Below are 22,641 nucleotides of genomic sequence, written 5' to 3' on the forward strand. Positions count from 1 at the left end.
CAGATACTTTATTATCTATAGCAATTGTGTGGAGGGAGAGAGCTAAACAGGTCTCTCTACAGGTAAACAATTACATCAAGCATTTATACCTTTGTCACAGACAATAATGAGCAACAGCTGCATTTGGTTTATACATAGGTCATCCTGATAACTTATTTTTCTCACTTATTTAGTCTCTAGTCTACATTCCATCATATCTAACACAAGGTTGTAACAACTTCTCACACAGTTCTTTCCCTCTCGCCTCACACAATCCTTGCTTCTACAAATCTTGTGTTATTAGGGTTACAGCTAGCCTGACTCTTGCTAACAGAGACTGTTTGCATTGACATCCCCTTCAAATCACTGTCAGTTCTTTCTCTACTTCCACAGTCTGTTGGAGCAAGACGCGTGCACCTGCCTCTAGGATGGGCAGCCCCTACCTGAGGTAATTGCCGGCCTTATAAAGATTCTAAGGGGGGAAACCCCGTGGAATCCCCGCACAAAACTGGTTTGAGCTGGTACTTGTTTACCATTGTACCACTGCTGACTGTTGAAAAGGGCAGGAAGCATTCTAGCTAACCCTCGTGTCACATGACCAATACTCCATTTTGGATTATAACATGGATACCACCCAAATACAATAAACAATGATAATACAAACACAAACTTTAGGAATTTGCACCTAACAAAAGGCACGACTAGCAGGGCAGCTGGCGGAGAGGCATGGCAAGCGGCCAGCAGAAAAGCTGATGGAGAGGGTCAGTGAAGAGCCCCGTAGAGGCGTGGCAATAGGCCATTGGGGTGATGAGCGAGTGCCTGAGCAGTGCAGAGTGTAAGGTGCCTCCTTACTCCCAACACCCCTGCCTTCCACACAGGGTGGGAGGTACTCTGCAGGTGAACCTCTGAACTCTGTGACTGCACTGGCCAAGGACAGCAACTGTGAGTGGGGGTACAGAGAAGGGACAGGCACACTAAAGGGACTTTTGGGTTGCTGGATTTAAGACCCTGAGGGGAAAGGACACTTATTTGAGGATGGGTCTTTTGCTCATGGTTTGTGTTTATGAACCCTGGTTGTGGTGTTTTCCCAAATTAATGCTGAGTTAATTCCCTCCTTTTATTAATAGTTTTTGCTAAACTCAGACTCTGTGCTTGCAAGTGGGGAAGTATTGCCTCTTAGAGGTGCCCAGGGGGTACTTGTAATTGTCCCAGGTCACTGGGTGGGGGCTTGAGACGGTTCTGTGTTGTATTGTTGAAAAGGAACCCCTAGATACTGAACCCGGCCCTTGTTGCTGCTGGCTTCACCTGGCAGAAGGTTTACATGAGTAAGGGCTGCAATGCAACTTGCAGACTCAGGTTCCGGGACAGAGGGGATTGCCCTCCTACGATCAGAGGGGTGCATTTCCCTTTGACTATCTGCTCTCAAGTTTTAGGGCTGGGAGCTCTCCCAGGCTTCCTCCCACTCTTCATTTAAACACGTTTGTTTGCCATTTTTGTCTCCTGGAGTAGAAGCCCGTCTGGTATAAACATTTTCATCCAACACCTTGTGCTTCTACAGCTCGAGTTGTGTCTTTCTGCCCATTCCTTTTGGCTCTTGTGTGGCAAGAGCTTCTACCAAGCACATGAAATGAAACACGGGACTGGGTGCTAGTCTTTGCTTCCTTAATCACTTCCTTCGCATCTGATCATCTTCAGTGGATGTTGCGAGACTCCTCTTCCCCCTTTCCCTCCTCCCCCGGTGTTTAAAGGTGGTAATCACAAAGGCGGGGGATTTCACTATTTACAGTGCTCAGAGGTGGTTGGTGGTTCTCTTAAAATTATACTGCTGTATGTAGGATATGTTTCCGAGTTATGTGAAGAAAGCTTAGACCAGATAGATAGGTGCCTTTGCTAGCATTTCTATAGATTTAAAGAAATAAACATTCACCCTACTGCAGAACTGATGGAAGAACTTGGCTTCTGGAATGACCTATGTCCTGCTGCTGATGCAATCTTTCGCCTTATTTCCATGTTTCTCTCTAGATATTCCCCATGCATTGGTTACCCCCAAAATGGAGAATTAGGTTGAAACCCATTCAGCTTTGCTAATTATTGTAATTCAGATTTTGAACCCTAAGAGGTGGAAGGATAAAGCACAACTGTCCTTCGTACTAAAGGCCTCAATTGCCAGAAAAGAATCCCGAAACCTTGTTTATCTACAATCTTTAAACCATTTTAAAACCATTTTTAGTCTTCTTTCCAACTATAATAATTAAGACAGAAATCAAAACGGTGACTACAAAATCCTGTCTGGTTAAAACCTTCTCTTCAGTCAGCAGACAGAAAGAATCCAGAGACTAAAATTGTCGAGAAATAATTTCCCACTTGCCAGTAAGTTGATTTAATGGCTCTTTAATTTCTATGTGAAAATCTTTCTTATCATTGAGTAGATTGGGTGCTAAAATGACACCACAGCCAGCAATTCTCATTTTAGCAGAAGACATTGATCCATGGATTATAAAACAAATCAACTTGTATTTGTGTTTTGATTACAGTTATTTACAGGATTGGTTAAAGGGGCACAGAGCCAAGTAGTTTAGTTCAAAACTTTCTATACTTTGGAAGTTGCACATTATGGCCTTGGTCCTACAAGCTTCTGATCATCACCAGGGGAGTTGAACATCATACAGGGGAGACCTATTAGCAGATGTCCTTTGATTATTGCCCTTGTTTCTGGTATGAATAGCAAGCTCCGAGGAACTAAAAAATATTCCATTGTCTTCTACTGTAGGTGTCTTGCATAGCTATAGCTGCATATAGGTGGACTGCCAGCCCCGTCTCTCTTCCCTGCTATGGGCACCTCCTAGCAGAGGTCAGTGGGAGTGCTAGGTGCCTTTCTCGGGCATGCCCCGCTCAGCCCCACTCCCACCCTGGCAGAAATCTGGGGCTTGCACATGACCCCACGTGACCCTCCCCCCACATATCACCTCAGCTCCCTGCTCTGTGAGATACAGGTGAAGGGAAATCAAGTCTCCTCCATGAACAATCATGGGCTAGCAGCCTGTCCCTTCCTCGCCCACAGCCACAGTTACCTGCTTGGCAGTAGGTGTCCGCAGCCCTCTCTGGCCTGGGCCGTGCCCGCAGCGGGGAGGCAATGGGAGAAGTAAGTGGGAAGTAGCTGTGAGGGGAGCAGAGGCAAGTTGGTGCTGGCTTGGAGCAGGTGTGGAAGGCACGGGGGGGCACGAAAGGTGACAGAGGCAACACATGGGGCGATCATGTGGCCCCCCCACACTTTTAAATTGCCCCCCCACCATCAAGAGTTATGGGTCATTTCTGGCTCAGAGTGCATCAGATTCAACATGCTCATCTCTCAGGTCCCAATCCTGCACTGTGATCTCATTGTGTCCACGTGGAGCCCATTGACATCAGCTGGGCTTTGCACAGGCGCTGCAGTCTGCCTATATGAGTCAAAGTGCAGGATTGAGGCTTCATTTGGTGCAGCTCCCCCGCACCTCGGGAAAAACTAATAAAGTTGTGCGGGTGCACGAGCACCCAGTGGAGACAACACGCCAACACTCAGGCAGGAATCTGAGCCCTGATCTCACGCAGTGTTAACCTCTGTGTTGGACATAAAGAAAGCACTGTCATGGCTTTAGTAAATACGTAACTGTCAGGATGGGAACATTTGAGACCTAACCCACCGGCCAATGTGCCCTTTCCAGCCATATGAAAGTTCAAAACCTTATGGGAAAAAAATATAGTATTCTTATCACTGATACTGCAAAATTAATTCAAAAGGATTTCTTACAGAAATAAACCAGAAGTAATTAGTGTTGCCATGAAGTAAAAAAATGTCAAGAAAGAAAATGCTATCCACAGACAGAGACAATGCTAGAGGTAATTCTGGAACACAAGCTCCTGTGGCAACCTAAGTGGAAAAAGAATAACTTTGGTTCACATTTTTAAAATGTCGCTAATGGAAATTCCATTTGAAAATTTTTATCTGGTTTCTACTGATTCTGCTGGCAAAAAAAGTTTTGGCACAGAACAATACTTGTATGATTGGCACAGAGCAATAGTTTCATCATTGGACACTAGAAATCAACATAGACCAACTTTGGCATTAATTAACAGAGAATGAATCAGCATGGCAATGACAAGAAAATCGACCTCTTTGATTAACAGATTCCTGAGAAGTATCAGAGGGGTAGCCGTGTTAGTCTGAATCTGTAAAAAGCAACAGAGGGTCCTGTGGCACCTTTGAGACTAACAGAAGTATTGGGAGCATAAGCTTTCGTGGGTAAGAACCTCACTTCTTCAGATGCAAGTAATGGAAATCTCCAGAGGCAGGTATAAATCAGTGTGGAGATAACGAGGTTAGTTCAATCAGGGAGGGTGAGGTGCTCTGCTAGCAGTTGAGGTGTGAACACCAAGGGAGGAGAAACTGCTTCTGTAGTTGGATAGTCATTCACAGTCTTTGTTTAATCCTGATCTGATGGTGTCAAATTTGCAAATGAACTGGAGCTCAGCAGTTTCTCTTTGGAGTCTGGTCCTGAAGTTTTTTTGCTGTAAGATGGCTACCTTTACATCTGCTATTGTGTGGCCAGGGAGGTTGAAGTGTTCTCCTACAGGTTTTTGTATATTGCCATTCCTGATATCTGACTTGTGTCCATTTATCCTCTTGCGTAGTGACTGTCCAGTTTGGCCAATGTACATAGCAGAGGGGCATTGCTGGCATATGATGGCATATATAACATTGGTGGACGTGCAGGTGAATGAGCCGGTGATGTTGTAGCTGATCTGGTTAGGTCCTGTGATGGTGTTGCTGGTGTAGATATGTGGGCAGAGTTGGCATCGAGGTTTGTTGCATGGGTTGGTTCCTGATTTAGAGTTGTTATGGTGCGGTGTGTGGTTGCTGGTGAGAATATGCTTAAGGTTGGCAGGTTGTCTGTGGGCGAGGACTGGCCTGCCTCCCAAGGTCTGTGAAAGTGAGGGATCATTGTCCAGGATAGGTTGTAGATCACTGATGATGCGTTGGAGAGGTTTAAGCTGAGGACTGTAGGTGATGGCCAGTGGAGTTCCGTTGGTTTCTGTCTGCAAAACAGGGGATGTCTGACAAAAAAGGTCTTTAAAATGCTAGTTGCTTCACATTGTTTAATTGCTTAGCATGATGTACTAAATCTTTGAGTTTCTGTATCTACTGCTTTGCTTAAATTCAGTTGCATTGCTGCAGGCTGGATCATCGTTTTCATTCAGGAGCCATCTTGTTTTCACACATCACACTTCTTGGTTAAGTGATTTTTCTTCTACGTTTTCATCTGTAAAAATCGGGGGGAAACTCTTGTGAGAACATCATCGATGCAATTCCCTCTTTACAAAAGAAATGTGAAGTCAGGTTAGGGGCAGCTGGGTGACCGCAAGCTTGCTCCTGCTCTTTCTCACACCAGTGTAAATAAGAATCCATGACAGTCAGTGACATTACACCAGTGTAAAATGGGCGTCAATTAGATCAGAACCAGGCCATGTGTATGTTTGGATACAGTACAGGCAAAGCACAGACTGTGGTGTGCCAGCTTCCCCTGCATGGCCCTGCCAAGGTACCTCAGCTCTGACCTAGTGGAACTGTCTCTAGGGCCGAGGGGGATTCTGTCACAGTGGTTCCATAGTGGCTGGTGTACGCTACAAAGGCTTTACCAATACCATATAACTGCACTGGCAAAGCCCCGATGGAGACCCTGCGTGTTCCGACAAGAGGCATTCTCTGCCGTTATAGTTCATAGATTCCTACATTCCAGGGCCAGAAGGGACCATTGTGAGCATCTAGTCTCACCTCTTGTGTGACGCAGGCCATTAAACTTGCTCAAAATAATTCCTTTTGAACTAAAGCATATCTTAAATTAAAATAAAAAAATCCCACAGTGTTTTGAAAATGGTTAGTGATGGAGAATCCACCATGGTCTTTGTTCCAATGGTTAGTTACCTTCACTGTTAAAAACGTACATCTTATTCCAGTCTGAATAGTTAAACCATCTCTCCGAACAACATAAACCATCCAGGCAAAACTGCCCCTTTGCCAGAATAAGCTGCAGTTACATAGCTGTTTGGCCGGAATAGGTATGATTATTTTTTTTCACACCCCAACCAATATAGCTATGCTGGCCAAACTTTACAGGGCAGACCTGGCTTCTGTCTGTAGCCTGTTGGTTCACGCTGCCAGTGATGAGGTGCAATGGGAGAGCTGGGTGGGTTGCCAGGATTGGAAGCGAAAAGGACAATGCAGATGACTATAGAGGGGCAGAAGCTGAGTTTCGGTAGGTTTAACATGCATGGATAGAGCTGTGTGGTGGTTTTAAGGAGTGATTGGGGGAGGGTGGCAGCTCTGAAAAAAGGAGGTCCGGGGTCCATCAGCTGAGCTGTATGGTGTCCCAGGACTGGCAGTGGGTGCTTCAGATCAGGAGTTAGGTACACAGCTATGTGTGCTCCCGAAATATATTCACTTGGATTGCTGCAGGTCAGAACTGAGGTGTGTTTGGCAGGGCTGCAGGGGAGAAGCACATATAGCCAGTCCATGCAAGGCACGACATTGGGTTTTTATCAGCTTTTCATTGTGAAGGGCACTAAAATGTAACAAAGCAATCACATCACATAGATATTGGGCTAAATTCAACCCTGGCACAACGCCACTAATTTCAGCTGAATTACACACTGGATGAACTTGACCCAGGATTAGATAAAATATGAACAATGGAAAGGCTTACGTTGTCTCAAAATTGGAAGGAGGGTCCTTAATAGGTCTGCAAAACTCCCTCTGGCCATTGCTAGGAAATTAAAGGGGGAAAGGGATTGGCATTAGAAAATGTACGAAACCATTAGATGATTTAATTTCAGGAACTATATTGCATCATTGAAAACAAATTTTAGCAGTGCTGCCTTCACCGTGTTGACCAAGACAATGAATGAGAGGCAACATCCCATTGTGAGCTCAGACACAGGAAAGGACTACGTTTTGATTTTGACTGGGGCCAGTCACGTGTTTTGGTGCAGCCCTCTGCATGCTTCCCTGGTTATTTGTATACAAGTGCTGTCTTGTGTGCTTTTGAAATTCTTTCTCTGGGCTGGATTTGGCACTGCTACCCAATGCTTTACTTTAAATGCCATCTGAAATTTAGCAAGAGATTAATCCTTTGCCTGGCTTGAGACTAATGGCAAAGGGAAACATTTTCAAATATGCCTATGTTACTTAGGAGCCCTGGTCCCACTGACTTTCAGCGGGTCTCAAAAAACATCTCCTTGGGACGTATTTCTCTGTTAATGGAGGGGCTGGACTTTACTGGGGGCAGAATTAGACCATTGGGGCTGGGAGTTACATCTCTCCAACATCATTATTTCGCATTGTAAGACACATTCTATGGATATGACTGTAAAACACAGGGTACTTTAGTGCAGGAAAAAGATACCCTTGATTGCCTGGAGGATGAGCAGGGACACTCTACTCTCCTGCTGTCTCCATTACAATTTCTCATTCTCTTTAGGGGGTGCAAGGTAAGGTCCGTTGGGTGTTACAGGTTTGCATTTGTTCATTTGTACGGAATCAGTCTCCACCAAGGATCATGCAAACTTCCTATTACGTTCTTGGGTGTAGCATTAAGTGTTGGGTTTCAGTCATGAGGACATATGGGCTGGAATGGACTCTACCTGGTTTGTAGCATGGAGGGGTTCAAGTGCACACAAATACTGGCTAAATCAAGCCAGTAAACTCAAGAGGAGATTAAGGATTTGTCTACACTCCTAACTCAGATTAAAATAGCGGTGAAGATGCAGCCACTCTGGTTTTAATTTGGGATAGCAGCTAGAGTGCAGGCCTAAAGGGATCTGTCTACACTGCAGCTAGGCACAAGCCTCCCAACCTGGGTAGGCAGACTTGTGCTAGTAAGAGCAGTGTGGACATTGCCCGGGCTCTCGAGCCCACCTGACTCCTGGGTGTGAGCTCGGGTGATCGGCCCGATTCTTGCTGGAGCTACAACCTCCACATAGCTAGTTTCAGTGTTATAGCTTGAGCCCAGCTAGTGTGAGTCTGTCTGCCCAGGCTGGGAGGCTCACATCCAGCTGCCGTGTAGACATACCCCAGGGGAGCCTGGGGTTGAATTTGACATGCTAATCCAAGTTGCCATGTTTTCACTGCTATTTTAACCTGGACAAAGAACTTTTTGTTTGCAGTGTAGACATATCCTTAAGCAGCAGCATTCCTCCCTCTTCTGAACTCATGGGATGGGTCTGTACTAGACATTTTAATCTTAAACCTTTTTGTTACCAATTAACGTGGGGTAGCTAACACATTTACAAAGGCTGGCATGGACACTCCCCACATGTTTGTTCCAGGCTACCACCATTAAGTGTGGATTAGCTGAGTTTGTGGTACTAGCTCCTAGCAAGTGACTTTTTGAAACTCAGCAGGTGAAGATTGAACAGACTTCACCCTTAATGTGTGTCAGACTGTACCTCGCTGGCGGTGCCTGTAGTATAGAACAGCTGCAAAACAGCAGAGAACCAGAACAATGAGCACTAGAATGATGGGAATGTGCTCTTCCATGGTCTTTGGAATTTCCTGAGCTTCCATGGTCTTCAGAATTTCCTGATCTGGAAAAAAAACCAGGTGGACTCATAAACATTATGGTGACAACCAAAGCCGTAGTTTGTTTAAAGCAGTAATTCACAGCAGGAGGACTTGTGGGTCCTATGGTACGTTCGGCAGATGTTGATGGTAACTTTTGTGATCTTGTTTTCAGCTTACTTGGAGTAAAATTTTCAAAAGTGCCTATGTGATTTAGGAGCCTCAGTTGACTTCCAGTAAAACATAAGCAGCTACAGGCTAGATCCACAAAGACACTCAGGCACCTTGTTACCCAGTGCAATCCACAGCCCTGAGTTAGGCATCCAACTCTGTATGCAATGCTTGAAGACAGTTAGGAGCCTAAGAAAGGGATCTGCAAAAGCCAGCACGCTGAGCGAGGAGCTGTCTAAGGTCCCCAATGGGAAATACTTTCCCACCAATCTCCATGTGGGATTCACAGTCGTGAATCCTTTCATGGCGTCAGATGCCTAAGCCCTTTCTTGTACAAAATGCACTGCTCGCACTCCTTTGTACTATAAAAAAATCTAGAATAATCTAGCATGTGAAGCAGAAGCATGTGAGATATTACTCAAAAATCTCTTCTTTACCTGCATACAGCTATTCCTGGAACAATATGTTGGTGGTGCTCAATAATAATGGCATTAGAACTAGTACTCTGAGAACTGCCAGTCACCCCTTTCCAGCTCGGGAGCAAGAATTCTACACATGACAACTGCTAACGTTTCATCATCAGGACACGATTGATTTGTGGCTGAAACTCAAAGTATTTCTGCTATATCTTATACCTGGGGTTGAAGTAAAATGAAGGTAATCAGTGACTGCTTTGTGGGCACGAATGCACTTGGTTTTGCTTCTCTTGGTGTGCACATCATACAGCACAGTGCAGCAATACTCGGAGGCAGTTAAGGTGGGTTTCTCATGGAGAGTGCTGGTAAGGCTGGTTAAGCCACCTTCTGCTTCCTCAGATACCAGGCTTGCACTGCCTGTCAGGTTAGTCCCGTGGCCATCAAACCAATGGATCTGCCTTTGTGGATGCCCTATAGATGACAGACAGGCGAGCTTTCTTCCATTCCTAGTGAAGTCAGGCTCAATTTCAGGAGCTGAAAGAAACACAGTGCTGATTATGGCTTGTGCAATATCCATTGCTTCTTGAGGGCCTGATCCTGCACCATTGAAATCATTGGATGCAGGATTGGGTCCACAACAACTGCATGATTTCTGCCATTTGCAAGCAACTAGAGTCATCTGAATGTTGCTTTCCCAAGCGATTTCCTCAACGGGTGACTAGGGGTCCTAATTAACAGCTAACCTATCGGTCAAATTCAGCCTTGGCATGTGTGGGTAACTCCACTGAAGTTCAGTCGAGGATGAATTGGCCCTAGAACTCTGTAACAACAGTCCTGGCTGGATTTCTGTGGGGATGGAGCTAAAGGATCTGGTGCTAGGGTGGGTCACAACTGCACCTTAGACCATACGTGTAAGTATGGGTGTCCGATTACATCTGATTGATTTCTCTAATTGTTTTGTATTGCGGGTGAACGTGTAATGCGGAGGGCTTGACAACCCTCTCTGGCAGCATTTATCTCTTCCTGTGCTGCTATATATGGGCTAAATAGTGGCTTTGCCCTGGGCAAAAAGCAGCATGTAGCTGCACTGACCTACGAGCAGACTTGGAACTCAGAGACTCACAATCTGGTCCCCAGTTGCCTAAGGGCTCAAGGGAGAGGGAAGAGAGGGTGGCGTAATCTATGCCAGGCCTCTACCTGGCAAAGGTTACTTCCCCTTGCATGCAGGAGGCAGCTGCATTGGGTGATATGTTGGGCGGAAGGGAAGAACCAAGCTTCCCTGCCATGCTCACCAATGCCCACTCTCTGACTGGCCACATTCATGGGAGGGGGAATAGTGATGGCTACCTGTCGTGGCTGCTCTCCCACTCTCCACTAGTATCTGTGACATGGGCAACAGGCACAAGGGAACAGCGTGCCTTAACCCTGGGTGGATACACAGTAAAGGCCACAATCCGGCCGTAAACAAGCTAAAAGAATACAAATGATTGGAACAGAGAGAAGAACACAGTTAAAGTCCGTGTCCCTATTGAGCTAGAACAGGGGTCTCAGACACACGGCCCACGAGGTTATTTTCTGCAGCCCACAAGCTCCTCACCCAGCGTTTACCTAGAGCGGCTCCGGATGGACGTGCACCGGGGGCAGAGCAGGCTCCCTGCCTGCCTGTCTTGCCCCCGCGCTGCTCCGGGAAGCGGCCGGAACGCGGGGAAGGGAGGGCGCAGGGTCTGTGTGTTGCTGTTGCTTTGGGCACTGCCCCCAGCAGCTCCCATTGGCCGCGGTCCCCCGTTCCCGGCCAATGGGAGCTGCTGCGGGCGGTGCCTGAAGCAACAGCAACAACCCTGCGCCTCTCCTCCCCCAGGTTCTGGCCGGGCGGGCAGGCAGGCAGGGAGCCTGCCCTGCCCCTGGTGCGTGCCGACCAAGAGCCCGCCCCCCCGAAGCCCTCCTGCAGCCGAACCCCCTGCACTGAGCCCCCTGCCACACCCTGCACCCTGACCCCCTTGTCACACCCCGCACCCTTCCTGCACCCCAACCCACTGCCCTGAGCCACCTGCCACACCCCTCCTGCACCCCAACCCCCTGCCCTACCCCGCACCCCTCCTGCACCCCGACCCCCTGTCCTGAGCCCCCTAGTCCTCATGTGGCCCTCGTGGTCATTTGAGTTTGAGACCCCTGAGCTAGAACCTTGACACTCGGTGAGCTCACTCATTATGGAGTGCTGAGAACAAGAACAATACCACTCTTTTATGGTATTTCAACCATTTAAGACAAAGGGGCTCTGCAGGGTCTAACTCAGTGTTTGAAATGTTTTGTTTATTTTGAAAACCTCTTTATTTTATCAAAAACCTCTAGTGCTGGTAATCGTCCTTTGAAAACTAACCCATGGTCTAACTGAACTTCTTTATTAAAATGCTCAAAAAAGTAACTGAAATCTGAAGTAGCTTTATTATAGTGTCCATGATCCCCTCTGTGCCGTGAGTTTACCTGTAACCTCAAGGTTGGTACATCTATTGCCTTCCCCATTTTCAGAATAAAGATACCATTTATAACCTCCTTGATCAGTTGCTTTTACTTCCTGTATTTGCACTTCAGAAACGTTGTGCTGTAGCACCAACCGAATTCTTCCGTTTTCACTGGAATAATTTCCATTCCACGTGTTAATAATAGTTTCTAAGCATGAGTTCTGTTCATTACAACTTTCACAGCGCTTAACTACCACGTTTGTAATCTTTGTGTTGCCAATGCATGAAATTGCTGCTGTTTTGTCATATTCAGTCTTGACATCACTGCAGATGAAGCTTGCAAATTCTGAGGGAGGCAGGTGGAAAAAAGAACACAAATAATTATTACTCAAGCAGAAATCATTAAGTGAAAAACAAGTGTTTGATTGCTAAATTATAGAATAGGTTTAAGTGAAGAAAACTTGTATCCGTTAGACACTATTTGGCCGTATTCTGTCCCAAGATACACCTGTGCAACCCTACATAAGCAAATATGTTCAATTGAGCACAGAATTTTAATTTGGGCTAAACTAATCTCTAGTGTAATTCCACTGATGTCTGTGGAATTACACCTGGGGTGAATGTGCCCTAAGATGACAGATAACTGATGACCAGTATTTAAGTCTACTTTACCTAAAGAGCATTTCCAGTGGAACGAGTAGCACTGTTACCATATTAGCACATCTTAGTCTCAGCCTTAGTCTGGGATCTTGGGGCTCTGTAGACAGGTGTTCTACCAGGAGAGCCAAAGTGGAGCTTTCTTATTGGCTGAGCCGGTGGGAGTAGTGACCAGCCTGTCTGAGCCCTGTGTCACTCTGCAGAGCTCACAGGAGACAAATGGGATATAACAATTGCTCTAAAATCGATGTGCTGGCTGATTCCAAACCACACTGGTTGTGGCCAGAGTGGAGCTGGAGGGAAGAGGTGATGCTGTGGTTTGCAGTATCCCTTTAGACTATCAGTACTGTAGTGTCTGTTCTTGCCAAGCTGCTGGTCCCTCTCTGTGGAAGGTTCTAGCTTTAGTTCTTTCTAAGTAGCCTAACTCGGTTTCCTTCTTGCCCTTGCCCCAGCTCATTGGGTTGCTGATTTTAATTGTTAACAGTTCAGCTTTCTCCTTGGAACATAAAAAACATATTATTGTGTGATGAGAGGCAAACACAGTAAAATGAGGTGACTTACTGCTGTTGGAGGCACTTGAGGAAACGGACAGGAACAGGAGGCAGACGGCTGTTTTCTGCAGGGAGCCCATCAGGCGTCTCAGATATCTGAGATCCAGAGGTGAAAGTTGCTGTAGACGTCCAGCGTTTTGGTATTATTCTATCAGAGCAGAAGAGGTGACATCAATTTCCTGGGTATAAACTTAATTTACAGCCTTTAGAATTCCCGTCCCCTTCTCATCCTGTTTTATCTCCTTTTCACCAGCAACAAAACAACCCCTCACCACCGGCCTTTTGCCGAAAGAAGAACCCAATGTACAACACAGCAAATGCATTTGGATGATGACTGGGCAGCACGGGGAGGCAGCTCAATCTAGTCAAGGAAGGGGGTTGGCAGTGGGGACACTTGGGTTCTGTTGCTGATTCTGACGCCATGTGACCCTGGCTTAGACTGTCCCTGACCCTGATGACCACTCCCATAGCCCACCTTAGCCTCCTGTCTTGGGCACAAAGGAATGCAAGCAAGAGCATGGAAATGGTGATTTTCAAAAGTGTACATCTCAGCAAAACCTGAATTGAATTTCATGGTGTGGGACAGGGAAGGCCCTTGTGCAGTCTGAGGGGTTTCCCCCTCCCCACATATCAAAGGCCTACTGCAAACAAGGGAGGTGTGGGAGTGGCTCAAAAAAACCAGTCACGAGAATCATTTATACCAGAAAGTGTTAGGCATCCTAAATGTAGGGATTGCTACCAACCCTGTCATGCTAAAACCAAGGGGAATGTAGCTTCAGATCTGCTGTGGATTAAACTTCTAAGGACGAGGGGGTAATTGTCTCCCTGGCCCAGGCAATGCTTGGTGTCAGTGCTGGAGTGGTGGGAAAGATGCAGTGCAGTCATGGTGTAGGTGTCTGCTACAGGAGTTCCGCCAGCTTTTCTGCCGCCCTAGGCAGTGGAAGGTCCCACCCCAAAATGCCGCCCCCGACAGAAGTGGCAAAAGGTCCCGCCCCAGAAATACCGATGACGACTGGGGTGGCCGAAGATCCGCCTGCCGTGGTCTCCGCCCCCCAAATTGTAGCGCCCTAGGCGACCACCTAGGTCGCCTAATGGGTTGCGCCGGCCCTGGTCTGCCATGTGGACATCTTTCCTGCAGGAATCTGTCCTGAGAATCATTACTAAACCGCTGAGCATTTTTCAGACTCTAATAACTTCCCTGCACTGCTACCCTAGGTGAGATTTGAACCAGCGACTCAGGTGCTAAGCTGCTGGATCCTCCAGCACTATCCTGAGACCCATCGAGCTCTCAGAAATGAGAAACATAAGTTGTATTTATTCTTCATCTGAATTTGGTGATGCTAAATAATTATGTTCCTGTACTTTTCTTCTTAAACAGTAAACAAGTGACAATGCAGAAAATGTATCTTTGCGCATTTCAATTGCCCTATCCTCCCGTCTCAGGTTACTAGTAACTCCTAAGGAAGTTCCTCTCTGTTTCACAGCAGTTAAGTATACGGAGGATGCTGTACATAAATAAATGTCATTATTTAGGGGGCTGTTGTTAACTTGAAAACAATCTTACTTTTTTCTCAAAATTTTGCACCTACTATTGTTACAAGGTTATTATCAATGAACAAAGTTAAAAAATATTTTTCTCTATGTTTTCAGTGTATTTATTTTGTACATCGTCAATTTCACTGTTTCCCCTAAACAGTCTATTGGCCATGATCCTGTTAAAAAATTAGGCAGATGCTTAACTTCACTGAGCTAAGTTAAGGAATTACTCATAAAGATCCTTACAAGCATCAACCAGAGAACAGAAATGTCCTATAACGTCTTTAAAGAAATTTATGCAAACATTTCTGGACATACTATTTCTAGTTCAGAAGCTAGTCAAATTAGAGTCAAATTTAAAAAAAAATCAAGTTGGCTGATGTCAAACCCCAATAAACCGTGCCATTAAATCCAATGGAAATTAACAATTCTTTGTGTGTGAAATCTTACCGTCTGGGTACAGTCCGCATTTTTTTTTCAATTCTACACTACCCATCTGTCTTTTTGTTACTCACGGGTTTGCCAGAATGATTAGCCTACATGACTGGAGTGGCCTCTTAGTTTGGCCTGAAAAAAAGCCATTGACTTCAGTAGGAGTACTCCCATAAGTGAGGTTGCTTATGTGCTTAAGTGTTTGGCAGGATACTGGGCCTTTAGATTAGTTGTCTCCTTCATAACCTATGTACGTACTTCTTGTTGTTTATCTTGGGCTCTTGGGTAATCTTTATCTTTGTTTTCAGTCTGTAACTGTACAACTACTCTCATTTCAGGCTGTGTTTTTCTGCTACTCTCCAGCAGAGTACTGGAGATTTTGTACTTTGGATCTGCCTCTTTCTTACCCTTGGCTACTTCTTGCTCTTAGTTTTAATTCTGCATAGGTCTGTACATTGTCCATTCTTTCCTGAATGGCTCAAACCCTTTGGTACAGATTCTTATCTCTGGGAACACTTTCAATGTCCTCCCTATTCCGTTGATGAAAATCATGGATTTGAATGTAGTGCTCAGGAAAAGGTTCCCTTAAGACGGAGCCAGACTTAGCGTATGAAGCTGATGCTGGGCAAACTTCTCCCACAGGCTCCATTAACGCCCCTCAATCCCATCCTGCAACATCTACTTATTCTGCCACTAAATCTGCACCTAGCTTTGCCAGTTCTCCTCAGCCCTGACCTGCAGCACAGTTGTTCCATTCCTAGGCCCACACACAGCTCCCAACACTGATCTGCAGCACCAGCTTTTTTGCCTACACACAGCAGTGCCAATGTACCTTCATTCTGGCTGAAACCAGAGGCAAAGGGGAGCCTGCAAAAATGAACTGATGAGAAATTGTACATGGATATTCACAAACCAACATTTACCAATTTCTCCCAGCTCTGCTGTTGATCTGTGAGCCGTATACTACCCTATACAGACATTGTGGCCTGTTCTGTATATTTTGTGGGGATTTCACATAATGTGTATGAAATATTTGGACAGCTCTACAAGGTTTTCACGTGGGGCGTTTTATTCAGACCAGTAGAATCAGGCACGCACTTAACTAAACTTTTCATTAATGCCAAGATCTACTTGTCCTTTAAATAGATACCTCAACAAAAATGGTGAGGAGGGAACCAGGAATATGAATGAATGAGTCCTGCAACAGCACTGAAGGGTCCACCACCAGAACAGCACAATGGGGGAGTGACAGATCACACTCGGCCCCGAGTGTTTGCACCTATGCCTTCAAGTGACCTCATTTTCCATCCAGCCTTTAAGGTACCATATTGTGCAATACCAGATACCTACAAATAAAATGATTAGACCGTGATATAAATCATAGCAGTCATAGAATTGCCAATAGCTCTTAGGGGAAATCATTTCACTAGACTGAACTTTCTGCTCCATCAGTATCAGTGAAGTGTGACATTTAACTTTCCTTTAGCCTTATCAGCTGTGCCAGTGTTCTTCAGGTTGGGTCTGTTCCCAGGTGCAGAACTTAGCCACTCTTACAACCTATCCTGGGCTGAGCACCTTCCGCAGGGTCCTTAACGCCCGTTGATGTCCATGAGAGTTGCGGCTGCTCAGGTCTAGGCTCTTCATAACTAGGGCCTGATTTCCCCACCTATACCCCAGTGCAAGCTTGGAGGAACTCTGTAAAGTCAATGGAGGTAACACCTGTGTCTAACTGATGAAGGTAAAGGGAAGATTAGGGCCCCATAATTTATTTCATGGCACTTTGCTCTCCAAGGGAATCTGAAAAGTTCATCATTTACCAACCCAGGCCCCACAGCTCTCAGCTGCACTCCAGACTCCAGGCACCTCTGACCACTGGCAGAGGTTTGGGAACAAGGCTGAGCTTCAGGCTGTTTTTCACAGTCTAAGAAGCAATTTGCACATCTCTACTCAAATGGCCTGATTCTGTGAGATTGGGACTGATTACTGCCGGCTGACAGTGACATCAATGGCAGTTGAGGGTGGGAAGCTGAGAGAGAGATGGAGCCATAAGTCACCTTTGAATTCTTCACCGAGGTCACAACGAGGTTTGGCTACTAAATCCATGGGTGGAATTAGCCCCTGGTGTAAGTGGGCACAACTTACATCGACTTCAGGGGGTGCTGCACCTGCTTAGGCCCAGATGAATTTAGGGCTTCAAACAAACGCTGAAATCAGTAGTGTCACGTGTAAATCGGTGTAGCTTCAATGGCACGATGCCAATTTACAACTGATGTGGAACTGATCCTAGATGTTTAATCATATCTCAGGAGTTACATCAGTGACTAATTTGTGTCCATCTGTACAAAGGGGCATGGAGGACAAGATGTCCACTCAATGTGCAGTGACAGGCTAAAAACAAACAGAATGTTGGGAATCATTAATAAAGGGATAGATAATAAGACCGAAAATATGAGATTGCCTGTATATAAATCTTTGGTACGCCCACAATACAGCGCACAGATGTGGTCGCCCCATCTCAAAAAAGATATATTGGAATTGGAAAAGGTACAGAAAAGAGCAACAAAAATTATTAGGGTTATGGAACAGCTTCCATATGAAGAGAGATTAATAAGACTGGGACTTTTCAGCTTGGAAAAGAGATGACTAAGGGGGGATATGATAGAGGGCTATAAAATCATGAGATGTGTGGAGAAAGTAAATAACGAAGGCTCCAGATCTCCCCCCTACACTAGGTAAATGCACCTGCATTTCACAACCCCCTCTGCACATACACACCAGGTGTTCATCCCATGACCTTTTTGGTGTCTGCTACAACAAATGGATAGATGATGTGGATCTGGAGATCTCTGCTTTCCTGGGGGTTGACAGAGACCCCAGCAGATCACCAGTTAAATATGGAGGCTGCTATTAGCCTTTTAAAAGGTAACTTGCTCCAAATTTCTGACCCCCTTCAGTAGTGGCAGAATCAGACTTGCTGAAGAATTCAGGGATTGTAGAGATATTCCTCACACTCCAGCCTAAGTACCTGCTAGCTGTGAGATTTAATCCATAGACACCGTACGACAAATGGAAAATACTAAACAAAATGTGAGCTATTGAAGACAACAAGGAAGTCGAGCCAACAAAAAATAACCTGCCCCAGAAAAGCCTTCCTTGAATTGTCACACCAAGTCTGCAGCTTCGCTCTGGCAATCCTAGCTGGATTTATAGTCACTTTAAGGGTCATTCCTGCTGAGTTACATCTGAAATGGGACCCATTAACTCAATGGGACCCATTAACTCAACTGGGGAAAACAATTTTCCCCGTCAATGACACTACAAAATAAGCGCTACCACCCTAAAAGGAAACGTGCAAGATGATGAGAAAGGACAACACACAACATGGCTCTGAGACAAACAAAACAGCAAAATCAGCAATTAACTGGGGTGACGGGATTCTGTGGGGAAGCTGTATTAGACTCCGTGGAAAAGAATGCAAAATCAGCCGTATATTTTAAAGCACATTTGCTCAAACCACTGGAAGATACTCAAGAGTTGTTTACTGCTTGCAGCCTTTAAAGCGATTTTAAAAGAAAAGAGATGAGGCTGTGTGGAAAGTTAATTTCAAGTCAATACATCCCTGCAAACTAGATTGTTACTGGTTTTCTTCCAGTCCTGCTGCAATCACAACTTAGAAGTAGGTAAATCTATGCTGTAATGTAATGCTCAGTGCCTGCTACATATCAAAATCAAGAGTTGCAAAAATTTTAATTGTAAAGTTATGGCAAATTATTTAAAACCATTCCTGTGCAAAACACCTACAAAATAACCACTTTGGGGAAAGGGGTCATCCCTTCCCCCAAAAAACTGCTAACAGGATGTGACAAATAGCATCAGTGTGATGGGGACACTCACCTGACTATTAAAATTCTGGATGTGTTATAGTGATTCAGGACCTGACTGTCCACTGCTTTGCCCCTTGTATGGTTATTCACACCTGTGTAAAGTGGCTGTCAGATGGGACCATTTTATAGGGTAACATTATTTTACCTCCTTTGCACAGGTATAAATGGTGCAATGACAGGAGAGAATCATGCAAAGAATTTGCTGAGCAGCACTCAAATGCAGAACATTTGTAGCACACCTGTTTCACAGGTTGTGTCTTCGCCGCAAAACAAGGTGGTGTGTTTTTACATGATTAGCAATCTCAATGTAAACTCCTACTGCAGACTATAATTTTGACCTCCATGTAGTTAGTTGAGGTAAATCCCAGGTCGGGGTGTTTGACCTCAACTAATTACAGACAGGTAAAACTACAGTGTCTTGCATGTCAAGTTAGCTATCACAAAGTACAAAACAATGTACAACTATTTTGCAATAAATACATAGCCTTAGTCTCATCTCGTGGCAGACAAAAGCAATCTTTGTGGGATTAAAACATCTGAGAAAGTACTCAGGATTGCAGAGAATTGTTTGCACATCCTAAGCAACCTGCATAGAACTCAAGCAACAAAGAACTTATACAGGATATGTTCTAAAAGCGTGAGTTGCTCAGCTGAGGACTTATATTTTTAATACAAATTCCTAATTTACAGTTTAAACTGGAAACCACAAGCTTTGTAATGGAAAAAACAATGTGGCTGTCACTTGTGCAGAGCCTGGAAAAGAATAACCTAGTACAGTACCTGAAAGCTGACAAGCATCCAGAACAAGTTTTCGATCCCTGACTGCTTCGTTCCCTCGTGAAGTCACTTCCAGCAGCTGGGAATCTTGCAAGAGGAGGACTTCAGCTGTAAGCTATAAGCTTTCCCACTCCAGTTTATTCTGCAGATGCTTCGACCCATGGGTTTGTTTTCAGAGCGTGGCAGGTGAGTGGAAGCTGGGATTTTCCTGCTTCGTGTTGTTTATCTTTGAGCTCAGGGTATGAAATGAAATGAAATGAAAGCACTGGATTTCCCGTCATAACACCAAGGGACTTTCACTTTCATTCCGATAGCCAGCACTTTTACCTAATTAAATATGGACTGTTACTATCTTTCAATGCTGGATACAGGTAGAGGAATTAGAAATCATTGTACAGGTCAAGAAAAGGTGAGGCTATGCCAGTGGTTGTCGAGTTGTGGGAAGGACACAACCGCGGCAAAAAGGGAGAAATGACTCGGTCGTAATTAAGCACATTATCTGTATTTGTAGAACTGGTTCTTACACGGGTGCTTGGCTGGTGCCATAACCTTAAGCAGTGGGGGAATAACAGTAGGGTGGACTGAACCCGGACTGGAGCTCAGACTAGGACCCCTATTCCCTGGGGCCTCTGTCTAGCTCTGCCACTGATTGGCTGTGTTACTCTGGGTAAGTCTAGTGAACTTCCCTGAGTCTCAGGTTCTCTATTTGTAAAATGATGCTCACCAGCCATGGCAGGACGATTTGAGATCTACTGATGAGCAGCACTATCTATACAAGTATTGTTATTGTTTAAATGGAAACATTATGTAGCATTATTCTGCAATGTCCTCTTGAGGGAGGGAGTGCAGCTCGATGGGTTTGAGCAGTGACTCCTGGGTTCTATTCCTTATTGCCTCACCTCTGTCATGTGGCCTTTGCATGCCTCAGTTCACCCATCTCTAAAATGGTTCACAAAGGTATTGGGAGGCTGCATTCCTTACTCAGGTGAAATACTCAGGGACCCAAGCAGAATTATCCCCAGTGTTTGTAAAGTGCTTTGAGATCCCTGGAGGAAAAGCTAAGCATTAACTACTACTGACATCAGTGAGGGAGAGGGGCAGGTGTCAGTGTCTAGAAAGACAAACAACAAACCAGTACAGGCTCAGGCACAGCAGTCTCTCCGGCAGTGCTTTGGGCTTGAACCAAATGTTTCCTGTGGATCTCAGCTGTGTCCCCGACCAATGAAACCTTCCGAGGCAGCATGCAGGGAATGGGAATGGGATGAGTGATTCATGCAAAGCGTAGACTCAAAACACATGTTGCTCTGCTCTCCTGCCTGCTGTTTGCACTGCCACGTATATGTACAGCAAGAGACGATAGAACAAGAAATCTCGGAAAGCCATTTCTCGACTCTCATCTGGTTCAATGTGCCATGGAGACGGAAGAGTGGCAATGAGTGGTGGATTTAAGTAATAATGGTGGATTCCATTAGAAAGATTCTGGCACATTTCAAAGTGCCTTATTGTACGGTCATGTTCTCAGGCAAATGGACCCAGATCCTCAAAGGCATTTAGTTGCATAACCTGCACTGATTTCATTGATTTAGGAGCCTAAAAACCTTGGAGGATCTGGCCCAAGGTTGCTAATTCCTAGCATGTAGTATTGGGATCCCAAGTGGGCCCCTGAGACAGACACTGACTCAACATGGTTGTGTATCCACCAGCAGAAGGCAGAGGATTGAAAAAGAAATCCCAAGCTGGGAGTTGCTGCTTGGGAAGTTTGGGGATGAACACACCTGGAGTGGAACAGGGAGGCTGGAGAGTTTGGTCTAGAACAGGAAATGTGGGAGTTCTGGGTTCCACTCCTGACTCTGTCAATCTTTGGCCACACATGAGCAAGTTCTTGACCTCCAACGCTATGCCCAGATAAATAGGCTTTTTCCAGGGGCCTATGCATGGAGTTGAGAGGATGGTATATGGAGCAGCCAGATAGCCAGTGAGCTGTGCTAGTCATAGTGACCCACTATGCACCTCTTATGCAGGGGTTTTCCCAAGCCAGGGCCCAGGCCCACTGCCTCTCACACTCCTATGTCCCTTGCCACAGAGACAGCCTGAGTGGCACAGTGCTCTGTGGGTCGAGAGAGACTTCACCCTGTTTCTTGACAGAGATGAAAACCATGCTCTGCACTGGCATGGGGGGGATGAATCCCAGTTGGCACGTTTTAAAGCAAGTGGACATTTTATACTGAAGTGAACAGACACTCGAGTCAGCAAACGGGTTGCCTTTTCCTGGAACACATCCACACGGACGTCAATGGAATTGTGTGTGTGAGTGTAAGCAAAGTCTGGATGAGCTCTCCCCTGACATCTAGTGGTGAGCTGTGGAAAAAGACTTCAGAAGCTGATCTCATTTGCATGGACACACCCACCCTGCCTAGGTGCTCAGTGTGATGGGACTGCTTGCCCAAATGATCACTTGTGGCTGGTGTTGGATCCCCAATCTCCTTGTTATTGGGGCAGGAGTAAAAAAGCATTGCTATCCTTGTTGTGTGAACCGAGGGCAGCAGAACTGTACCTGGCAGACCCCAATGGAGGGACTCACCCTCAACAGAACAGCACTCGCTAGGCAGGGGGCATGGGTTCCAAAGCCCAATGTGTTGAGAGAGGGTGGGGACAAGTACTTGTACCAGGTAGTGTGGGGTGTTGTTTAAGAGTCCTAGCCATCACTTGATCCTTTCTCTCTCCATGGTATAATAAAAGAGCTAATTTAGACTCAATTGAGAGTCTTATGACATGCTGAAGAGCTGAAATCACTGGTATCTATGTCTAAGTATTAGATCTACTTTGGGACACTGTCTCAATTACAAGAAATGGCCTAGTGTGTACCAGCACTGAGGCTTCCCCCACTAACAGCTGGGAACACTGAGAGCTGTGTTAAGTGTGTGTGTGTGTGTGGGGGGGGTGTCTGAAGACATCTTGGCGAGTGAGCAGCTGGTGGAGAGATATGGCAAGTGGCTAACAGGGTGGCCGGTGGAGAGTGTTAGGTACAAGAACTAGAATGGATAAGGAAGCAGGGAGCCCCCTAACTATAAATGAGCTCTCAGTCCTTTACTCTGAGACCAGCATCTATCATCTGGTTGGATATCACCCTCTACCATGTAATTTCCCTCCCTCTTCCTATGATGGATAATAATACAAGTGAAGACAGGC

General features: G+C 45.6%; 1 protein-coding gene across 1 annotated transcript; it reads right to left on the bottom strand.

Moving 5' to 3' along the window:
- Positions 1-19,744, bottom strand: LOC128847775 (CD276 antigen-like). The gene is made up of 7 exons (XM_054047471.1): positions 19,456-19,744; positions 12,834-12,971; positions 11,638-11,961; positions 9,376-9,690; positions 8,458-8,595; positions 6,717-6,776; positions 1-5,276 (listed from the first exon to the last, which is right to left on the bottom strand). The coding sequence occupies exons 2-7, from the start codon at positions 12,901-12,903 to the stop codon at positions 5,236-5,238; spliced, it is 948 nt and encodes a 315-aa protein (XP_053903446.1). The 5' UTR covers positions 12,904-12,971; positions 19,456-19,744; the 3' UTR covers positions 1-5,235.
- Positions 19,745-22,641: the final 2,897 nt, after the last annotated feature.

The sequence above is a fragment of the Malaclemys terrapin genome, chromosome 13 (assembly GCF_027887155.1).
Source record: "Malaclemys terrapin pileata isolate rMalTer1 chromosome 13, rMalTer1.hap1, whole genome shotgun sequence".
Taxonomy (NCBI): Eukaryota; Metazoa; Chordata; order Testudines; family Emydidae; genus Malaclemys; species Malaclemys terrapin.

Bases quoted from the DNA above. Each gene is read 5' to 3' on its own strand.
- LOC128847775 (XM_054047471.1), bottom strand. From the start codon at position 12,903: ATGGGCTCCCTGCAGAAAACAGCCGTCTGCCTCCTGTTCCTGTCCGTT. The intron at 9,691-11,637 runs GTAAACTCACGG...TGTTTCTTTCAG, and splicing joins TACCAACCTTGAGGTTACAG to CTCCTGAAATTGAGCCTGAC. The intron at 8,596-9,375 runs GTATAAGATATA...TTTTTTTTCCAG, and splicing joins TCATTTTACTTCAACCCCAG to ATCAGGAAATTCTGAAGACC.